Source organism: Pan paniscus, chromosome 12, assembly GCF_029289425.2.
Source record: "Pan paniscus chromosome 12, NHGRI_mPanPan1-v2.0_pri, whole genome shotgun sequence".
In the NCBI taxonomy this organism is placed as follows: Eukaryota; Metazoa; Chordata; class Mammalia; order Primates; family Hominidae; genus Pan; species Pan paniscus.
Genome location: NC_073261.2, coordinates 95951646 through 95970175, shown reverse-complemented (window position 1 = coordinate 95970175; position 18530 = coordinate 95951646). Strand labels below are relative to the sequence as shown.

Here is an 18530-nt window from a genome sequence, read left to right as displayed (position 1 = left end):
CATCTCTATAAAAAGGAGTCTTAATACTACCTACTTACATCAGAGAGTCATTGTAATGACTAAATGAGGTAATAAATATATAGCCTTTTTAGTATAATGCTTGCCATTTGGTAAGTACACGGTAAATATTTGGTATTATATTAATTTTAGTTTTAGTTTTAGTTTTGCTTTTATATTAATTTTAGGCTAAACTGGTGTTTTGAAGAAAATTCAAAATATAGTGGCTCCAATACAGTAGAACTATATTGACTTACAGGTCCAGGCTGGCAAGGTCCCTATGGTCCCTGATGTCATCAAAGGGTTCAGATGTCTTCTATCCTGTTAATCCACCTAGCTTGGCCTCCAGCCTGGTATAATGTCCTCTTGTATTTGGTCAAGACTGGGTCACTGCCACTTCTTTGCCCCACTCTGGAGGAAGTCCAGAGCAAATGCTTTCTTTCTATACCAGTGACTCACGTGTCTAGTACATAGCAAGTTGCACATATCACTTTTGCTTACTCTATTGGTAAGAGCAGCTAAAAGCTGTAATAGAATCTGGGAAATGTCTTTTTTTTCTGGGCAGCCATGTGTACAGTTAAAATTCTTAATCTGGAAGAAATGCTGGTATTTATAGGACAAGTTACCAAACAAATTCTGCAATAGCTATTTCTGCTATTATTACTGCTAGTAGCATTACTATTACTACCGAATTACATTATACACCTATAGTATTTGTACAGTTTCAATTACATGCACTAAGATAGGTAAGGGAAGAGTGGGCAGAGAAGAGAATGAATTTTTTTCTGCTTCATGTGAGATGAAATGGGAAATATGAGTGGTTTTCTGCTGAGTGTGATTCTTGTGTTTAAAGATAGATATTTTAAAACAATATACAAACCAATCACTTTGTCTGATGGTCAGGTAGGGTAATATCAATATAGTACAATTTTGGGAGAAGATTGGCTGAGCTGGACTTACTGATAGTGTGATCTTTTGAGAGGCACCATCCTATGAGATTTTCAAAGATAATTTCACCTATTCCTAACTTTTGTCTTATTAGCTGTTTGGACAGTTTAACACATGGGTAAGATTTAACTACCACAGTACTAGTAAAAAATTAGTATACATTTGGAAAACTGCTGTCACTTAGCTGTTTAGTTTACTAGTTACAGCATATCAGACAGAGAAAGTTTTTTTAGTTAAGAAATGTATAGATGTTGAATTCCTTATAGCTAGGTTATAGAAAAATTGATATTCTAGTTTTGAGATAGTGAACATCTCTGTTGAAAGAAACAGAGAAGAACCATCAAGGGTGTCTTTAATCACCTTTTATCTCATACTCGTACAAGGAGCTAAAGGAGTTTTTAAGCAATAATAAAATATATTCTTTTTAAATTCAGAGTGAATTTAATCTAAAAGTTATTCTTCTATCCCTTATTGATGTACTTTATTTTAAGCAATCCCAAACAGTTAAAAATAATTTTCCACTAAAAATAAATTAGGATAAATGCACTTAAACTAATTATTGCTTCACAAAAATAGTCACAAAATGATCTTCTCTTTCATTAAGTTTCTCTTGTGGATTAAAATGATTTTGTTGGCAAGATTTTTCTTGTCTTACTATTTTTAAGGAGCACATTTTCTGTGCTAAAAGAGGCATAGCAGTGAAATGTTTTAGAATCTTAGATAAGACTTAGAGGTCACTTTGTCTAACCTAACTCTGTGGGCAAGAATCCGTTCTAGAACAATCTGCAGGGTGACCATTCAGTCTTTCTTTGAATGTTTCTATAATTCGGAGTGCATGCCTTTGTTCCTTTTATTTTTGGACCATTCTGTTCAACATAATCAATATTGTAAGGGTCAAACTCAGCATGTGCTCAGAGCAGTTTTTGCTTCTCAAAATTCTAACTAACCAACAGTCTGATTACTACCTGGGATTATGAAAATTACTTGGAGTTCTGTCCTTTCACCATAAATCATGCCTTAGGAATTTAGAGGTCATTTTCTAACTGTCTACCCAGGGCACAAGTTTCTTCCACAGCCTTCTGATACCATTCCAGTCCTAGCACAAAACAGGTGTTGAATAAACATAGATTGCTGAATGTGATTTTTGTCTACACTGTTGCTCTTAACAAAGTGGGTGCTCAGTGTTTTGAAGAATGAGTTGGGATTGCAAAGCCTCAGGTAGCTAGGGATTTGGAGAACCAGACCTAATCTGAGCCTGAAAAGCAAAAGCAGACATGGAGATGAGTTGTTATTACCTCAGACTAAGTAAAGATCCATCAGAATGATAAATGAGAGTGAGAGCAGCGGGCATGATGGTAAAACTTTCTCTGTGATCTTGAGAGGAACCACTCTCATCTTTGTGTTTTTATACACAATGGAACACTTGGACATAGTAAGTAGTGGTATATAAAAGATCCTTGGAAAATGCTTCCATATTTCTATTAAATAATACACAGAAATCTTTGACCAATTAGGTAAAAATTATCAGAATTGTTACTCTTCAATATAAGAAACAATGCATTATAAAATTTTGTTAGATTTATTACTGTTGACACTATTATCTCCTATACTAGCAATAAAATAAACATGAGAAATGTGAGAATAGTGTCTTTTTTCCCAGTCTTTTAGTCTGGATTAATTGAATTCTGAAGTTCTGTATAGATATTACAGCTTTATTTCTGTGTAGTATATTTGTTTTTCTGCCTTTGCAGGAGCTGTAAATAAGGTTGACTGGATATGTCTCATCTGGTATTACAACCGATTAATGTGGACTTGAGATCTTGGCTGCCCAAAGGTTATTTATAACTTTCAGGCATATTCTGGTAGAATGCTGGATGTCAAGGGAGAGGATGTCATGTTATATGAGATGTTCCTGGACACACGGTCTTGGTCGTTGTTGTTGTTGCTTTTTTGGAGACGACACTCTCTTGCCCAGCTGGAGTGTAGTGGTACAGTCAGATCTCACTGTAACCTGAAATTCCTGGACTCGAGTAATCCTTCTGCCTCAGCCCCCTGCGTAGCTAAGGCTCTGGGCATGTTCCACAATGCCTGGCTTTTAAAAATTTTTTGTAGAGCTGGAGTCTTGCTATGTTGCCTAGGCTAGTTTCAAACTCCTGGCTTCAAGTGATCTTCCTGCCTTAGCCTCCCAAAGTGCTGGGATTACATATGTGAGCCACCACACCCATCCCAGTCTTGGATTTTTTATGTTATTTTTCATAATGAAAAGCAAAGGATTGTTTGGGATCTATAGGTATCATATATTAGAGATTGCATATATAGGGTTAGATTTGAGGTTTGGAATTTATAGGCTTAAGATTTTTAACTCTTGGCCGGGCACAGTGGCTCATGCCTGTAATCCCAGCACTTTGGGAGGCCAAGGCAGGCAAGTCACAAGTTCAGGAGTTCAAGACCAGCCTGGCCAACGTGGTGAAATCCTGTCTTTACTGAAAATACAAAATATTAGCTGCGTGTGGTGGTGGGCACCTGTAATTCCAGCTACTCGGGAGGCTGAGGCAGGAGAATCACTTGAACCCGGGAGGCAGAGGTTGCAGTGAGCCGAGATCGCGCCACTACACTCCAGCCTGGGCGACAGAGTGAGACTCCGTCTCAAAAGAAAAAAAGAAAAAGGGACATTTTTTGCTGTAGATCCACACCTGTAGGACTCTGCCATGATCCTTTTTACCAGGAGGTCTTCCATGTAGGTATTTCACTTTCAAGGGACTTTTTGGAGTAGGGATTATAATTAGTTGAGCGGTTATGGACCCTTTTGAAAATTTGATGAAAACTGCAAGCATTTTACCTAGCAAAGTATGTGTACACATTGACATATCTTTATATACAGCTTAAGAGAAATACATTTTTATTGACCTCTTGGAGGCCATCGTTCTAGGACATAATAGATAACTGGATTAAATACCCATGCTGAAAGTGAACCTCAGCTGTGGGAAAGTAACTTAATGAGGACCTATGGGATATCTGTAGATACTCAGCCCAAATGATTTTGTATCAGGATGTTAACACTTTGACACTGTAACAATTTGGACATATAACTTTTCTAACTTCTTTTTACTTTCTAGTATATTTCTTTAGCTAATATTATTTTGAACCTATGTTTTATTGATCCTGTTATGTTTTTCAAAGTCTTACTGTTTCATATTGCATTTTTAAAAAAATGCTTTTTTGTTGTGAAGTATAGCAAACATACCGAAAAGTTATTAAAACACAAATGTACAATTTAATGAAAAATTTTGCGTGTAACTGTCCACCAGGTCAAGAAATACAGCATTGTCAGTTCTCCGGCAAGCTACCTAGACTTCCAATGAAAACACCCTCCTTTTGGTAGAAGTAGTCATTAATCTGACTTTTAAGATAGTTATTTTCTTCTTGTTCTTTATAATTTTAGCATCTATATAATCATCTTTAAAATATCTTAATCTTTTAGAAAGTCATATATTGACATTTATTGTATATATTTTTGTCTGTTTTGCTGTCTCTCAAAATTATGCTTCTGTGTATCTTTCATGTTGCTGTAGGTACTTGTAGTTCATCTACTTTCATTGTTGTATCATTTTTCCATTATATGAGTATACCACAGTTTGTCTATGGCTATACCTTGTTCAAGATTATCATGATATTCGCCAAGAGAACTTTTGATTCTGTATCATATATTTGCCTTTAGATCAATTTCTCTCTTTATTAATAAGTCAAATATTAACTAGTAAATTTGTTACATGTAAATTGAGAATTCAAAGAAGAGTTTGAAATCAATAATCAGCTTTTATTGTAATCTGTTATTTTACTTTCAAGAACTCATAAGTCTATAATATATTGTTTTTCTAAATACTTCATATGTATTATATACCTGGCCCATCAGAAAAGCGAATTAAGGAAATTCAGCAATTATTTGAACATTACTATGTTCTAGGTACTAAGGCTTGTAGTATTTTAGTAGATGTATAGTTAATTTATTCTTTACATAGTGTCAAAATAAATAAGATCTATGTTTTTGTTTTTAAAACATCATAGTACAGGATGCTATAAAGTGAACAGTTTACCTTTCTGGGATTTTTTTTCCCCCTGTACCCAGTGCTAATTCTTTGACTGTTCTTTCTAGAAAAAAAGGTAATAATGTTACATATCTTTATCCTTAAAATATTACACAGTAGAATATTGATATTCACCTTTTATACTTTTTGCTTAATAAGAGATCTTGATTTCAAGGACAATCAGCATTTTTTAATTAGGACATCACAGAAGCTTAAAATAGAAATAGTGCTTGATATTCTCATTCTTCTAGATAACCTCACCACTCAATTTTTTATTATAGAAGCAAGGATCATGGGAAATACTAACTTTTACATGTTAGAAATCATAAGATTTATTTATAGGGCATGATAAAATTTACCTATGGAAAATCATAACTTTAATTTGCTGTATATCTGTATTGTTTTCTTAGGCATTATTGGAGACCATGTTTGGTGTAAAAGTGATTATAACTGGGGATGCATTTGTTCCTGGAGAAAGAAGTGTCATTATCATGAACCATCGGACAAGAATGGACTGGATGTTCCTGTGGAATTGTCTGATGCGATATAGCTACCTCAGATTGGAGAAAATTTGCCTCAAAGCGAGTCTCAAAGGTGTTCCTGGATTTGGTAGGTTATTCACACATTATTTTAAGTGGTTCATTCATTTTAGATGTAATGCACCCACTGTAAAACTGACTTAAGCATTAAAGCGATTCCATTTTTTTCCTCATTGGGCCAAAAACAATCTCTGGTTCTTTTGTCTTTAGTGGATCTGCTATGGCAGATGACTTTATTTTAATCTGTTTTTAAAAAATATTACTCTGAAAGAGAAAATAAACTGTTCTCAAGGAAATGGATATATAGTATCTGAGGACCACAGCATTGAAGGATATGAATTAATAGTTTAGTAACTTTTTATTGCAGGTAGTACTTGTGATTTCGGCCAGAAACTGGTCTGTGCTGATAAAGTACTTGACATTGACTGATTCATTAATATTCATGTAGTAAGTATTAATTGAATATGTAGGTTCAAAGCATTCATTATGCTAGGTGCTGGTACTTTCTGACACAATATGCAGCAGCTGGAAAGAATGCAGTCAAGCTGTATTTTCTAAATTGATCTGCTCTCCAAGATGTATTGCTAAGAGAAAATGGAATACCATTTTTGGAAGGAAGGAAACCACACCCTCCCCCAAAATACAACTGACAAAATCTGACATTAACAGAAAATGAAAAAGCCACAGTTATGTGTCTAATAGAGATTGAATCCATAATTAAAAGTCTTCTTACAGAGGTTTTTGTAGGACAATGGCAGCTGTGTATTTTTCTTCACCCTAATTTAAAAAAAATCATGAAATCAAGCAGGAGAGGAAAGAAAACCATGTATCACCCATCTCTTTTAGTATGAGAAGACAAATAATGCCATAAGTGTTCAATTGATTTATGAAGAGAAATAAATTCCAAAACATTCCCTTCTGCCCTCCTGTCTTTATGAAGAGTACTAAGAGTGGGGAGAAGAAGATTAAGAGTAGAATGACATGCACCTGGGGCTTGCTGGCAATTCTGTCCCTTCTAATGGTAGAGCATTGTGTGCACACGTGTGTTCACCCCCCAGGGTCAAAAAAGACTTGCCTTCCCAGTGTTCTTGCTTCCAGTAAAGCCACACCACAGCATCCACAAACAGCTGCAGCCTAGGCCAGTGAGGCACTCGGTAGACACCACTGATGTTGATAAAAGCTGAAGAAATCATATGGAGTCTATATTACTGTTCTTACATGGAACCAAAGTCAAGGCACCCTACCCAACTGAGACTATATGACATATCTACAGGAAAAAGTTTTTCCCTGTGAAAGCTGTATCATAAAATTGGGAAAAGTGGCTGTTCCATCATATGCACAGATACCAGTGTAGGAACACAGGAAACGTGAAAAGGCAGGGAAACTTGATACCTCCAAAGGAACACAAGAATTCTCCAGTTAATATACCCCAAAGTAAAGGAAGCCTATCAAATGCCTGAAAAGGAATTCAAAATAAAGATCTTAAGGGAACTCAGCAAAATACAAGAGAACACAGATATAGGATTCAACACCATCAGGAAACAATTCATGATCTCAATGAGAAATTCAGGAAAATGGTAGATATCATAAAAAAGAATCAAATCTCAAAACTGAAAAATTCAGTAAATGAAATAAAAATAAAATGAAGAGCTTCAACAATAAACTAGATCAAGCAGAAGAAAGAATTTCTGAACCTGAAAACACATGTTTTCAAATAACCCAGCCAGATCAAAAGAAAGAATGAAGAAAGCTTACAGAACATGTGGAACATCATTAAGCGATCAATTTTTGCATTATGGGAGTTGGAGAAGAAGAGGTGAAAAAAGGCATTGAAACCTACTTAATGAAATAATAGCTGAAACCTTTCCAAGTCTTGGGAGTAATATGGACATCCAGATACAGGAAGCCCAATGATCTTCAAATAGGTTGAAGCTGAAAAGGCCTTCTCCAAGGCACATTATGGTCAAACTCTCAAAAGTCAAGAGAGAATTCTATAAACAGCTAGAGAAAGGTGTCAAATCACATAAAAGGGAATCCCCATCAGACTAATGGCAGATTTCTTAGCAGAAACTTTACAGGCCAGGAGAGAATGGGATGATATATTCAACATGCTGAAAGAAAAAACTGTCAGCCGAGGATACTGTAACTGGCAATGCTATTCTTTAGAAATAAAGGAGACATAGTCTTTCCAGACAAGTGAAAATGAGGGAATTCATCATCACTAGACTGGCCCTAAAAGAAATGATTAATTACTTCTGCATCTGCAGTAAAAAAGTGATATCTAAGCATTATGAAAACATGCAGATAAAACACACTAATAGAACAGATATATAGATGAAAAAGAGAAGGGACTCAAACGTTAACACTACAGAAAAGTCACCAAATTGCATGGATAAACAATAAGACAGGAAGAAAGATAAAAAAGATATACAAAATAACCGGAAATCAATTTAAAAGTAGTGGGGATAAGTCCTCACCTATTAATAACCTTGAATGTAAAGCATTTAAATTCCCCATTTAAAAAATATAGACTGGCTGAATGAATTTTTTAAAAATACAAAGCAGGACCCAACTATATGCTGCCTGCAAGAAACTGACTTCACCTGTGAAGAAACACATAGACTGAAAATGAAGGAATTGAGAAAGAAATTCTATGCACATGGAAACCAAACATGAGCAGGAGTAGGTATAGTGTATCAGATAAGATAGACTTCAAGTTAAAAAAAAGAAAAAAACCCCACAACATAAAAAGTGACAAAGAAGGCAATTATTAATATATAGTGATAAAGGGATCAATTCAGCGAGAGGATATAACAATTGTAAATACACACACACACACACACACACACACACACGCACACCAAACACCGGAGCACCCAGATATATAAAGCAAATACTGTTAGATCTAAAGGGAGCGTTAGACCCCAATATAGTAATAGTTGAGGACTTCAGCACCTCACTCTCAGCAACAGATAGATGATCCAGACAGAAAATCAACCAAGACATATACTGGATTTAAACTGCATTATAGACCAAGTGGACCTAACAGATATTTAAATAATATTTAACAGCCACAGAATATACATTATTTCCATCAATTCATGGAACATTCTCCAGGACAGATCGTGTGTTAGGCCACAAAACAAGTCTCAGCAAATTTTAAAAAAATCGAAATTATGTTAAGTATCCTGTCAGACCACAATGAAATAAAGTTAGAAATTAATAACGAGGAAATTTGGAAACTGTACCAATACTTGGAAATTAAACATGCTTCTGAATGACCAGTGGATCAATGAAGAAATTAAGAAGGAAATAAAAAAAAAATTTAAAGCAAATGAAAACAGAAACATAACATACCGAAACCTATAGGATACAGCAAAAGCAGTAGTAAGAGCGCAGCTTATAGCAGTAAATGCCTACATCAAAAAAGTAAAAAGATTTCAAATAAATAACCTAATGCACCTCTGTGAACTAGGAAAGCAAGAACAAACCAAACTGAAAATTAGCAAAAGGAAAGATGTAAGAAAGATTCGAGCAGAACTAAGCAAAATAGAGACTAAAAAATACAAAGGGTCAATGAAATGGAATGTTGATTTTTTTGGAAAGATAAATAAAACTGATAAACCATTAGTTAGACTAAGTAACAAAGAGAGACGATGAAAAAGAAAATTAGGCCAGGTGCAGTGCTCATGGCTTTACCACTTTGGGAGGCCAAGGCGGGTGGATCACCTGAGTCAGGAGTTGGAGACCAGCCTGCCCAACATGATGAAACCCCATATCTACTAAAATACAAAAATTAGGCGGTGGTGGGCACCTGTAATCCCAGCTCCTTGGGAGGCTGAGGCAGGAGGATTGCTTGAACCCAGGAGGTGGAGGTTGCAGTGAGCTGAGATTGCACCACTGCACTGTAGCGTGGGGTGACAGAGCCAGACTCCACCTCAAAAAAAAAAAAAATAAATAAATAAATTAGAACTGTAATAAAAAAATTAGAAATGTAATATGAGATATTACAACTGATACCACAGAAATACAAAAGATCATTAGAGAATATTAGGAATTACTATATGCCAGCCAATTGGAAAACATAGCAGAAATTGATAAATTCCTGAACATATAAACTATCAAGATTGAAATAGGGAAAAACAGAAAACCCAAACAGACCAATAACAAGTAATGAGATTAAATCAATAATTTAAAAAATCTCCCAGCAAAGAAAAGCTCAGGACCAGATGGCTTCACTACTGAATTCTACCAACTTCCCCCAACCTCTTTTTTTTTTTTTTTTTTTTTTTTTTTGAGATGGAGTCTGGCTCTGTCACCCAGGCTGGAGTGCAGTGGTGTGATATTGGCTCACTCCAACCTCCACCTACCTGGTTCAAGCGATTCTCCTGCCTCAGCCTCCGGAGTAGCTGAGACTACAGGCGCATGCCACCACGCCCAGCTAATTTTTGTATTTTTAGTAGAGATGGGGTTTCACCATTTTGGCCAGGATCTCTTGACCTCGTGATCCGCCCGCCTCGGCCTCCCAAAGTGCTGGGATTACAGGCTTGAGCCACTGCGCCAGGCCTTTTTTTTTTTTTTTTTTTTTAACAGACAGGGTCTCACTCTCACACATGCTAGAGTACAGTGGCATGATCATAGCTCACTGCAATCTTGAACTGGGCTCAAGTGGTCCTTCCACCTCACCCTCCTCCTGAGTAGCTAAAAGTATTAATCTAAGCTCGCACAATGATGCCTGGCTAATTTTTTTAAAAATGAAACTTTAGAGCCAAGCATGTTTAGTCAGGATCTAGACACCACTAAATGTTCTCTTTTAATGTTATATATACTGTTTTAACAGGCTTGGCTGGTCTATCTTCAACTTATTTAAGAACATGTATTATAAAACTATATAAACAAAAACCTTAGATTACCATGTATGGATCATGCTAAAGTAAACTGTCCACTAATCATTTTAAGGAATCTTCTCTTGGATAAATGGTTTGTACTTCTTAATCATGGTCCATCTTAAATTAGATGTCAAAAAAATTTTCAACTCGGGTATAATTTCAGGAGAAGGAAAAGGTAAAAGAATCTCTAATAATTTGTTATTATGTGCTGTGTACAGAATACTGTGTAAGGGACTTTATATACATTATCTTATTTAAAGGTCACAACTGCATATCATAACATAATCCTTTTAAAGAAAATGGAGTTTAAGAATGTTAAATAATTTGCCTTGTTCCACATAGATACTATGGGGTGGCAATAAATGATGAAACCGGGTCTGTTTAGTTCTAGAGTCAAGGCATAAAAATATTTAATTTTAAATAAAATGTCTAATTACTTAAATTTTTATGTATTATAACTAACAGGTACATTGTGCAAAATCAAAAGCTACAAAGAGTTGTATACAGAAAATACATTTTTGTCTCATCCTGGGTCTGTAGTCACTCGGTTTCCCCAAAACAGTCGTTAACAGTTGTTTTCAGAGCTATTCCATGCATGGACAAGCAGATTGTTTTCTTGCACTCAATTTTGTTAAATAGAAATGGGTGTAACAAAATATATACACTGTTCTTCATATTTTTAGAAAAGTATTTAGCAATATATGTTGGAGATTATTCCATGTCAGTGTATCTATTGCTGCATTATTTTTAAATGATATCATAGTATTTAAGGATACATGGTATTTTTAACCCATCCACTGTTTAAATTTTTCCAATCTTCAGCACTTACTAATAATGTTGCAGTGATTTTCTTTGTCTGTGCAGTATTTCACATAAAACTGAATTTATCAGTAAGAGTTGAAACCTAGATCAGAGTATGAGAGATATTGTCCATTTCCATCCATAGGAATTAAATCAATTTATATGTCAAACAACAATATATATGCTGTTTCATTACACTCTCAAAAACATGGTGCTATGAAATACCTGGGTCTTTGTCAAACTTAGGTAAAGAAGATATTTCAATGTAGGTTTATATTTATTTTTCTTTCTTTTCCTTTCTTTTTTTTTTTGAGACGAAGTCTCCCTCTTGTCCCCCAGGCTAGAGTGCAATGGCGCAATCTCGGCTCACTGCAATGTCCGCCTCCCGGGTTCAAGCGATTCTCCTGCCTCAGCCTCCCAGGTAGCTGGGATTACAGGCGCCTGCCACCACGCCCGGCTATGTTTTGTATTTTAAGTAGAGACAGGGTTTCACCATGTTGGCCAAGCTGGTCTTGAACTCCTGACCTCATGATTCGCCTGCCTTAGCCTCCCAAAGTGCTGAGATTACAGGTGTGAGCCACCACGCCCGGCCACATTTATTTTTTTTAAAGGCAATGAGACTGGACATTTTTCTATTGGAATGTTAGTCTTTATCCTTTTGGGTTATACAAATTCTCAGTAGAAATATTAACATTTTGTCTGGGTGTGAGTTGCTAATATTTTCTCTGTCTTTTGTCCATTTTCTGTGTTTAGGTTATTTTTTTTCTAGTGGAACTACTGTTTTCATACAGTCAAACTGATTAATCTTTTATGTCATCTGGATTTTATAGCAAACTTAGCTTTTCCATCATGCTTTTATGGTTTCACTTGTCTTGCTTACTCTGGTCTAAGGTAGGAGAGCTGGGCATGGTAATTCCAGCTTTTTGGTTGGCTGAGGAGTTGAGCCCAGGAGTTTAAGGCTACATTGAGCTATGATTGCACCACTGCACTCCAGCCTGGGTAGCAGAGTGTGACCCTGTCTCTTAAAAAAGAAAAAAAAAGTTATTAAACAAAAAATCTAGGAGAACGGGACTTCTTGTTTATCCCCCCAAATAGCTACTAAGCCCAGTACTCTTTTCTGAATAATTAATCTTTTCTTGATTAGTTTGAAATGTCACATTTTATCAGGTTTTATTTTATTCTGAATTTCCATTTGTTATAGGGTCTGTTCCCAGACTTTCTGTTCTCTTCTGTTGATCTAATTATGCATAAGTACCATGCTGTTTTATTTACCATACCTTTATATTACTTCTAATGTTTTACTTACATTCAATAAAATTAACCAGTTTTAAATTGCATACCGTCATGTAACTCACAACAGTCAAGTTAGTTGTATCCTTGTGCCCTTTTGCACCCAAACCCCTGGATAATATGGTAAATGTGTGTGTAACTTTGTAACTTCCATACAATTTTTCCCCTTTTACATTTTTACCAGTAGTGTAAGAGAGAGTTCCAGGTGTCCCATATCCTTGTCAGCATTAGGTATTATCAGTCTTTCTAACTTCAGCTATTTTTGTGGCTTTGTTGTGGCAACTTACTGTGGTTTCAATTTTCATTTCTCTTAAGACTAGGGATTTTGATCCTCTTCTCCTGTGCTCATTGGCCATTCATATAGCTTGTTTTATGATGTTTCTAGTCATATCTTTTCTCTTTTATTTATGGGTTGTTTCTTCTCTAACTATTGCTCTATAAGAGTTCTTCAAAAATTCTGGATATAGGCTCTTTATAGATAGGGTTTTTGCAGTTTTTTACCCCAGACTGTGGTTTACCTTTCTACTTTTTTTAAACCTGTCTTTCAAAGAGCAAACTTTATCTTCATGAGGTCTTTTTAAACCATTTCTTCTTATTGTTCTTTCTTTGTCTGACCTTGTGTCACAAATATTTTCCCCTCCCAAGAAGTTTAATGGTCTTACTTCTTAACTTTATGTATGACCCATTTTGATTCAGTTTTTATTGTGAGGCAGGGTCAATGTTTATTTTTTTCCTATACAGTTTTCCAGCAGCTTTTATTAAAAAGTCTACCCACTATCCACTCAACTAATTTAACGCCTTTTTTGAAAATTATTTGTCTGGTAAGTGTTATTTCATCAATGTCGCTCTGTCATGATACTGTAATTTTATAGCAAGAATTGAAATCAGCAGTTCTTTTAAATTTTTTTCAACTATTTGAGTATTTTTCCTCTCCATTAAAATTTTAAAATAAGTTTGGTAATTTCTTCAAAAAATCCTCAGGATTTTTATTGTGATTTCTTTCAATCTAATTTCCCTTTGCAGTACTTGTAGTTTTTCATATAAAGGTCTTTCACAACTTGCATTTGATTTGTTTCTGAATATTTTTGATTGATGCTATTTTGGAGTTGTTTTAAATTTTTACTTTCCAATTGTTTGCTGCCAGTTTATAGAAATGCAGTTGATTTTTGTATCTTGCAACTTTTCAAAATTCAACTATTCTACATGCTTTGTGGGTTCCATAGGGTTTCTTTATACATAATCACATTGCTTGTATGTAAATATTATTTTAATTTTAATATTCAACTTTTATGGCTTTTTTTTTTTTTTTTGCCTTATTGCGGTGGCTATTCTTTTAGTATAATGTTAAGTAGAAGTGTTGAGGGCAGACATCCTTGCCGTGTTCCTGATGTTAGGTAGAAAGCTTTGAGCCGTTCACTGTTGAGTATAATGAATGCTAACTGTAGATTTTTCACAGATGCTCTTAATTAGGTTGAGGAGTTCCCTTCTATTCCTGATTTGCTGTGACTTTTATCATAAAATGGTGTCGAATTTGGTTTTAATGCTTTTTCTGTACCTCTTAGAATGATAAGATGAATTTTCTCCCTTGTTCTATTAATATGTTAAATTGCATTGGTTAATCTCTGATGGTAAACTAACCTTACATTTCTAGGATTATCTCCACTTAACCTTTTTAATGTATTTTTGGATTCAATATGCTAATAGCTTTAAAGGGTTTTTATATCTGTATTCATTAGGGATTTTGTTCTTTTTTCTTGTGAGATATTTATCTGTTTGTGACCTCATAAAATGAGATGGTCAGTGTTCTCTCCTTGCGTGTTTTCTGTTAAGAGTTTGTATAGGACTGATGTTATTTCCTCTTTAAATGATTAAAGGAATTCACCAGTGAAGCCATCTAAGCTTGGAGTTTTTTTTAGTGGGTGTCTTTTTAATTACAAACTCAATTTTTTGAGTTGATATTGAATTCTTTAGTTCATCTGCTCCTTGTAATTTTTCAAGAAATTGTGTTATCTAAGTTGTCAAACTGAGGCATCAAGTTGTTAATAATATTTTGTTAATTTTTTAATGCTTAAAGAGTCTGTAGTTAATCCCTTCTTTTATTTCTCACTTTTCTTGTTCAATCTGGCTGGAGTTTTGTCAGTTTTATTGAGTTTGCCCCTCTCCCCTAAAATAATCAGCTTTTGGTTTCATTGATTTCTTTCCCTCCCCTCATCAATCTGTGTTTTCAGTTTTACTGATTTCTATTCTTATCTTTATTATTTCCTAACTTTTATGTTCTTTGGGCTTAATTTGCTTTTTTTTAAATTTTTTAGTTTCTTAACATAGAAGCTTAAGCCATTGATCTAATACCATGTTCCTTTTTTAACACAGGTGTTTAGGACTACACATTTTCTTTCAGCACTGCTATAGTTGTGTGTTGTATTCACATATTTTTCTGTGGACTGCCTTTAGCCCGAGGCTGAAAGCTTTGGAGAAGGGAACATACTCTTAGAGCTTTCCATCTCCCTTCCCACAAGTGAACATGAGCTCCCACCAGTCTGTCTGCTTCTGCTCCCTCTCTAGTACTTTCTGATGATTACCTTTATCTTATGTCCAAATTTTGTCATTGTTTTCTACAGGGATGATTTGACCGATAGGGTCTTAACTCCATCATGCTAGAAAATGGAAACTGCTTAAGGACTTTTTTTCCTTTTTAACTATTAAGAGAAAGATTCTTGAAGCATAGGATTTTAGAGTTGGCATATAATTTAGAGATTACTTAGTTTCTCTTTATGCAATACAGGAATCATCCCTGAGTCATTCTTTCTTCAATTAGTTACCAAATCCTAGTTTTTCTCAAAATATAAAAATATTCTGTTTCCAGTTATGCTGTTAGTAGCTTCCAGGTTGCAGCTGAGCTCCTGATCACTTGGTCCTTTGGATTACCCTTTCCTTCCTTCAGTCCCATCCTTAAATACCCAGTAGGGCTAGAGTCCTTCTCAACTTCCCCTCTGTGTGTTACTTCTATCAGCTTTGAATACCTGATGTGTGTCCTGTGCCTAAGGGATTATTCTTGTTTATCCTGAGGCCCACTTTGGATATTGGTTTATGAAGGTGGATACACCCTCCTACCCCTTACCTTACAGAAATCCGTATTAGACTTAAGGTCCATAATCTTTTTCCTTCACCACTGAGTGTTTATTTCTCCTACTCTTTACTGCTATAGTCATTTTTATCATTCCAAACCTGTCCTTCTGCAAGACAAGAGGAAAATTCATCTTGAGCCCCTATTTAAGTATTTCATTCTTAACTTTTCCATTTGTTTATTTTCTTTTCCTTCCTGAGTTATAAGCTACTTATAGAGTATCTTACCCATTGTAGGCTCTTAACTGTTTGTAAGCTTGATAGGATTTCATGAAAATGCAAACTACTAATGGGAACAGATTTTGGACTGGAGAAAAAAAGATTTTAGAACCTCGAAAGCAAACAAATACAGAGGTAATTTAAGCCAGGCATAAGTGTAAGCAGCAAACAAAACAGCATGTTTGCCAATGAGAGTTAAAAAGGGAATTAAAGTTGGAGTTTGCAGGAGGAAATGATAGGAAAAAGAATGGTTGCATCGTAGTGGTCAACTATATACTGTTTGAGACTATACCAGTTTTAGCTTGTTGACAATTTGGTGTAATTTTAGGGAGTATTTAAGATTGCTATGCACATTTTTTTTTTCAAATAAATGTTTGCTTACCAGATGTTTAGAATATAATTATCTGGTCTATTTAATTCTTGTGCAACTGACTAAAGGAAAACACTGTATCTGTAGTGCCAGGTTGGGAAATGGATGAGAGTTTAGAATAGAAAGTTCTTTTCTTAAAGTATAACAGCAATAGACCTATGTAACAGGGTGGGAAATAAATCATTAAAAGTATTTAGATTTCAGGTCAAGTTATAAAGAGTTTTGTTAAATTAACTAAAGTGTTTAGAATTTATTAAGATATACAGAATAGATTTTAAGAAAAAATGTTTCATAGAGTTCAGCTGTCTCTGATGGTGGTGCATATGTAGATTTTTACTTTTGGCCAATTTTATGACCACTTAACTAGTGAAATGAAATATTAAACTTAAAACTGTCGTAAAAAGTCCATTTGCCTAGTGATTTTGTGCCAGGAAATGCATGTGCCAATTGTACGTACCCAACTCATGGCTTCTTGGTTTCTCTTTATCATTAATCACTCTAGAGTGAGAAAAGAGTTTGAGCCTTTTAGAAAGCATGAAAAGGAGAGTAATATTAAAGAGATAGTGATTTAAAACCTGTCCAAGTCATGGATTAAGCCAGAAATTTTCCTGATATGACCTCATGATTTCATATTAAATTGTTATATAATTCTGGAATTCTAAAGCATTACATTCTGCAATGTAGTGTAGTGGTGAAAACTAGGAAAGGCCCACATTGTGATATATCTAGATTATTCAGAGTGAGATCAGAGAGAAGCCAGCAGGAACAGCATGGCCTCTGATGAGTGCTTTCATCCATTCTCAGTTTTTCAAGACATACGAAGACTGTTACTGGATATGTAGAAGTTCCTGTAGTGGTCTGCTTTCACAGGATAATGGAAACTGGATAGGAAGCTGTTCAGAAGTTCAGCCTCCCAGAATATAAACTGCCAAAATATTAAATAATTTTTTTAGTCAAATCTGATGAAATGATTAGAATTTTATTTTACATGCTGTTGGTATTTTTACATATGAATTTTTCTTTTTAGAGATCATGAATAAAAACAACTCACTTACAATGTGTTGTTTACCTTTTTACTACACTATAGGAACATGATTATAATGCATGCTGCTGTTAACATGAAAGTGGTTCAATACAGTGATATGGGAATTGGAAAGACTCATGTGGTCAGATTTTCAGTTTGATCTGTAGTCTATTGATGTATTTATAAACATTACAATAAATTTGTGTAAATAAATGTGCCATTGCTAACACAGTTTTAAGAATTACTAAATTTACTGAAGTCACCTTAATTTTATTTACTATCACATGTTAGCCACAAAGAATAGATGTCTATTTGACATATTTAAAATCTATAATGCCTAACTTTACCTCCTGTGAGAAGGAAAACTCCCCCTTTCTTACCCAGCTTCCTCCTACTTAAAACAGACATTCACTAAAATTAGAACAAAGTCATGAATATTTTTGACTCTATCCAGTTTGGTGGGTTATTTTTTTAATTCAACACAATTTCATGCTGCCCTCCTGCTCATAACAAGAATAAGATGAATGGATTCATCTTATTGATGAATGTATTAAGATGAATAGATTCATCTTATTGGTGATTTTGTGCCAGGAAACTCACATGCTAGTTGTCCCTTCCCAAATTGAGCCCCCACAGGACTCAGTAACACTCCACTCCTGCCAGTTCCTTTAGTGCAATCATAGGCATTAGTTTTGCTACCTACATTAGGTAAAGGTGCCTTATTACCCAAAAGTAACAACAGCTTGAGCCTTCCTGGAATGAATCTCTGCAGCTAGTGTGTTTGAAGCTCCACCTGTGACTCTTTCTTCAAAGGGGGCTTCTAGTCAAGGATTCCTAGCTACTTATTAACTATGCTATAGCTATTACTGTCACAGCAAACTTTCTGACGTCCTGGCCTTCTTTATTATATTGATTAGATTATGGTATCCTATTAACTAATCATATAAAGCTTCACAACAGCCTTCTTCCTCTGTGTTATTCCACATATTACTTAATAACTAAAGGCCAGAAGTAGTATTTTACTAATCTTAACAGTGAACCACTGTGATGCACACATCCTATGACAGAGAATGAAAATACCAGATACTGGCTTTCTCAGCCTCCTGTCAGCAGGGATGGTTGTTTGAGCCAGTCTAACCAAAGGGTCTTATGGGAGTCTGTTGGAGTCTCTGGGAAAGATACTCCTCCTTAATAAGATGAAAGAAGTCAATGAAGGTCCAGTGCCACTCTTTTCTGCTTGTGGAC

The 18530-nt window shown here is 35.1% G+C and overlaps 1 protein-coding gene across 7 annotated transcripts in view; it reads left to right on the top strand.

Moving 5' to 3' along the window:
• The window catches only part of LCLAT1 (lysocardiolipin acyltransferase 1), a 196531-nt gene that overhangs the window by 80692 nt on the left and 97309 nt on the right, over positions 1-18530 (top strand). For all 7 annotated transcript variants that reach the window (XM_008952516.4, XM_063594638.1, XM_008952517.5 and 4 more), the window contains one exon: positions 5441-5639. In XM_008952516.4, the coding sequence (XP_008950764.1) occupies positions 5441-5639 (199 nt within the window). The remainder of the gene's footprint in view (positions 1-5440; positions 5640-18530) is intronic.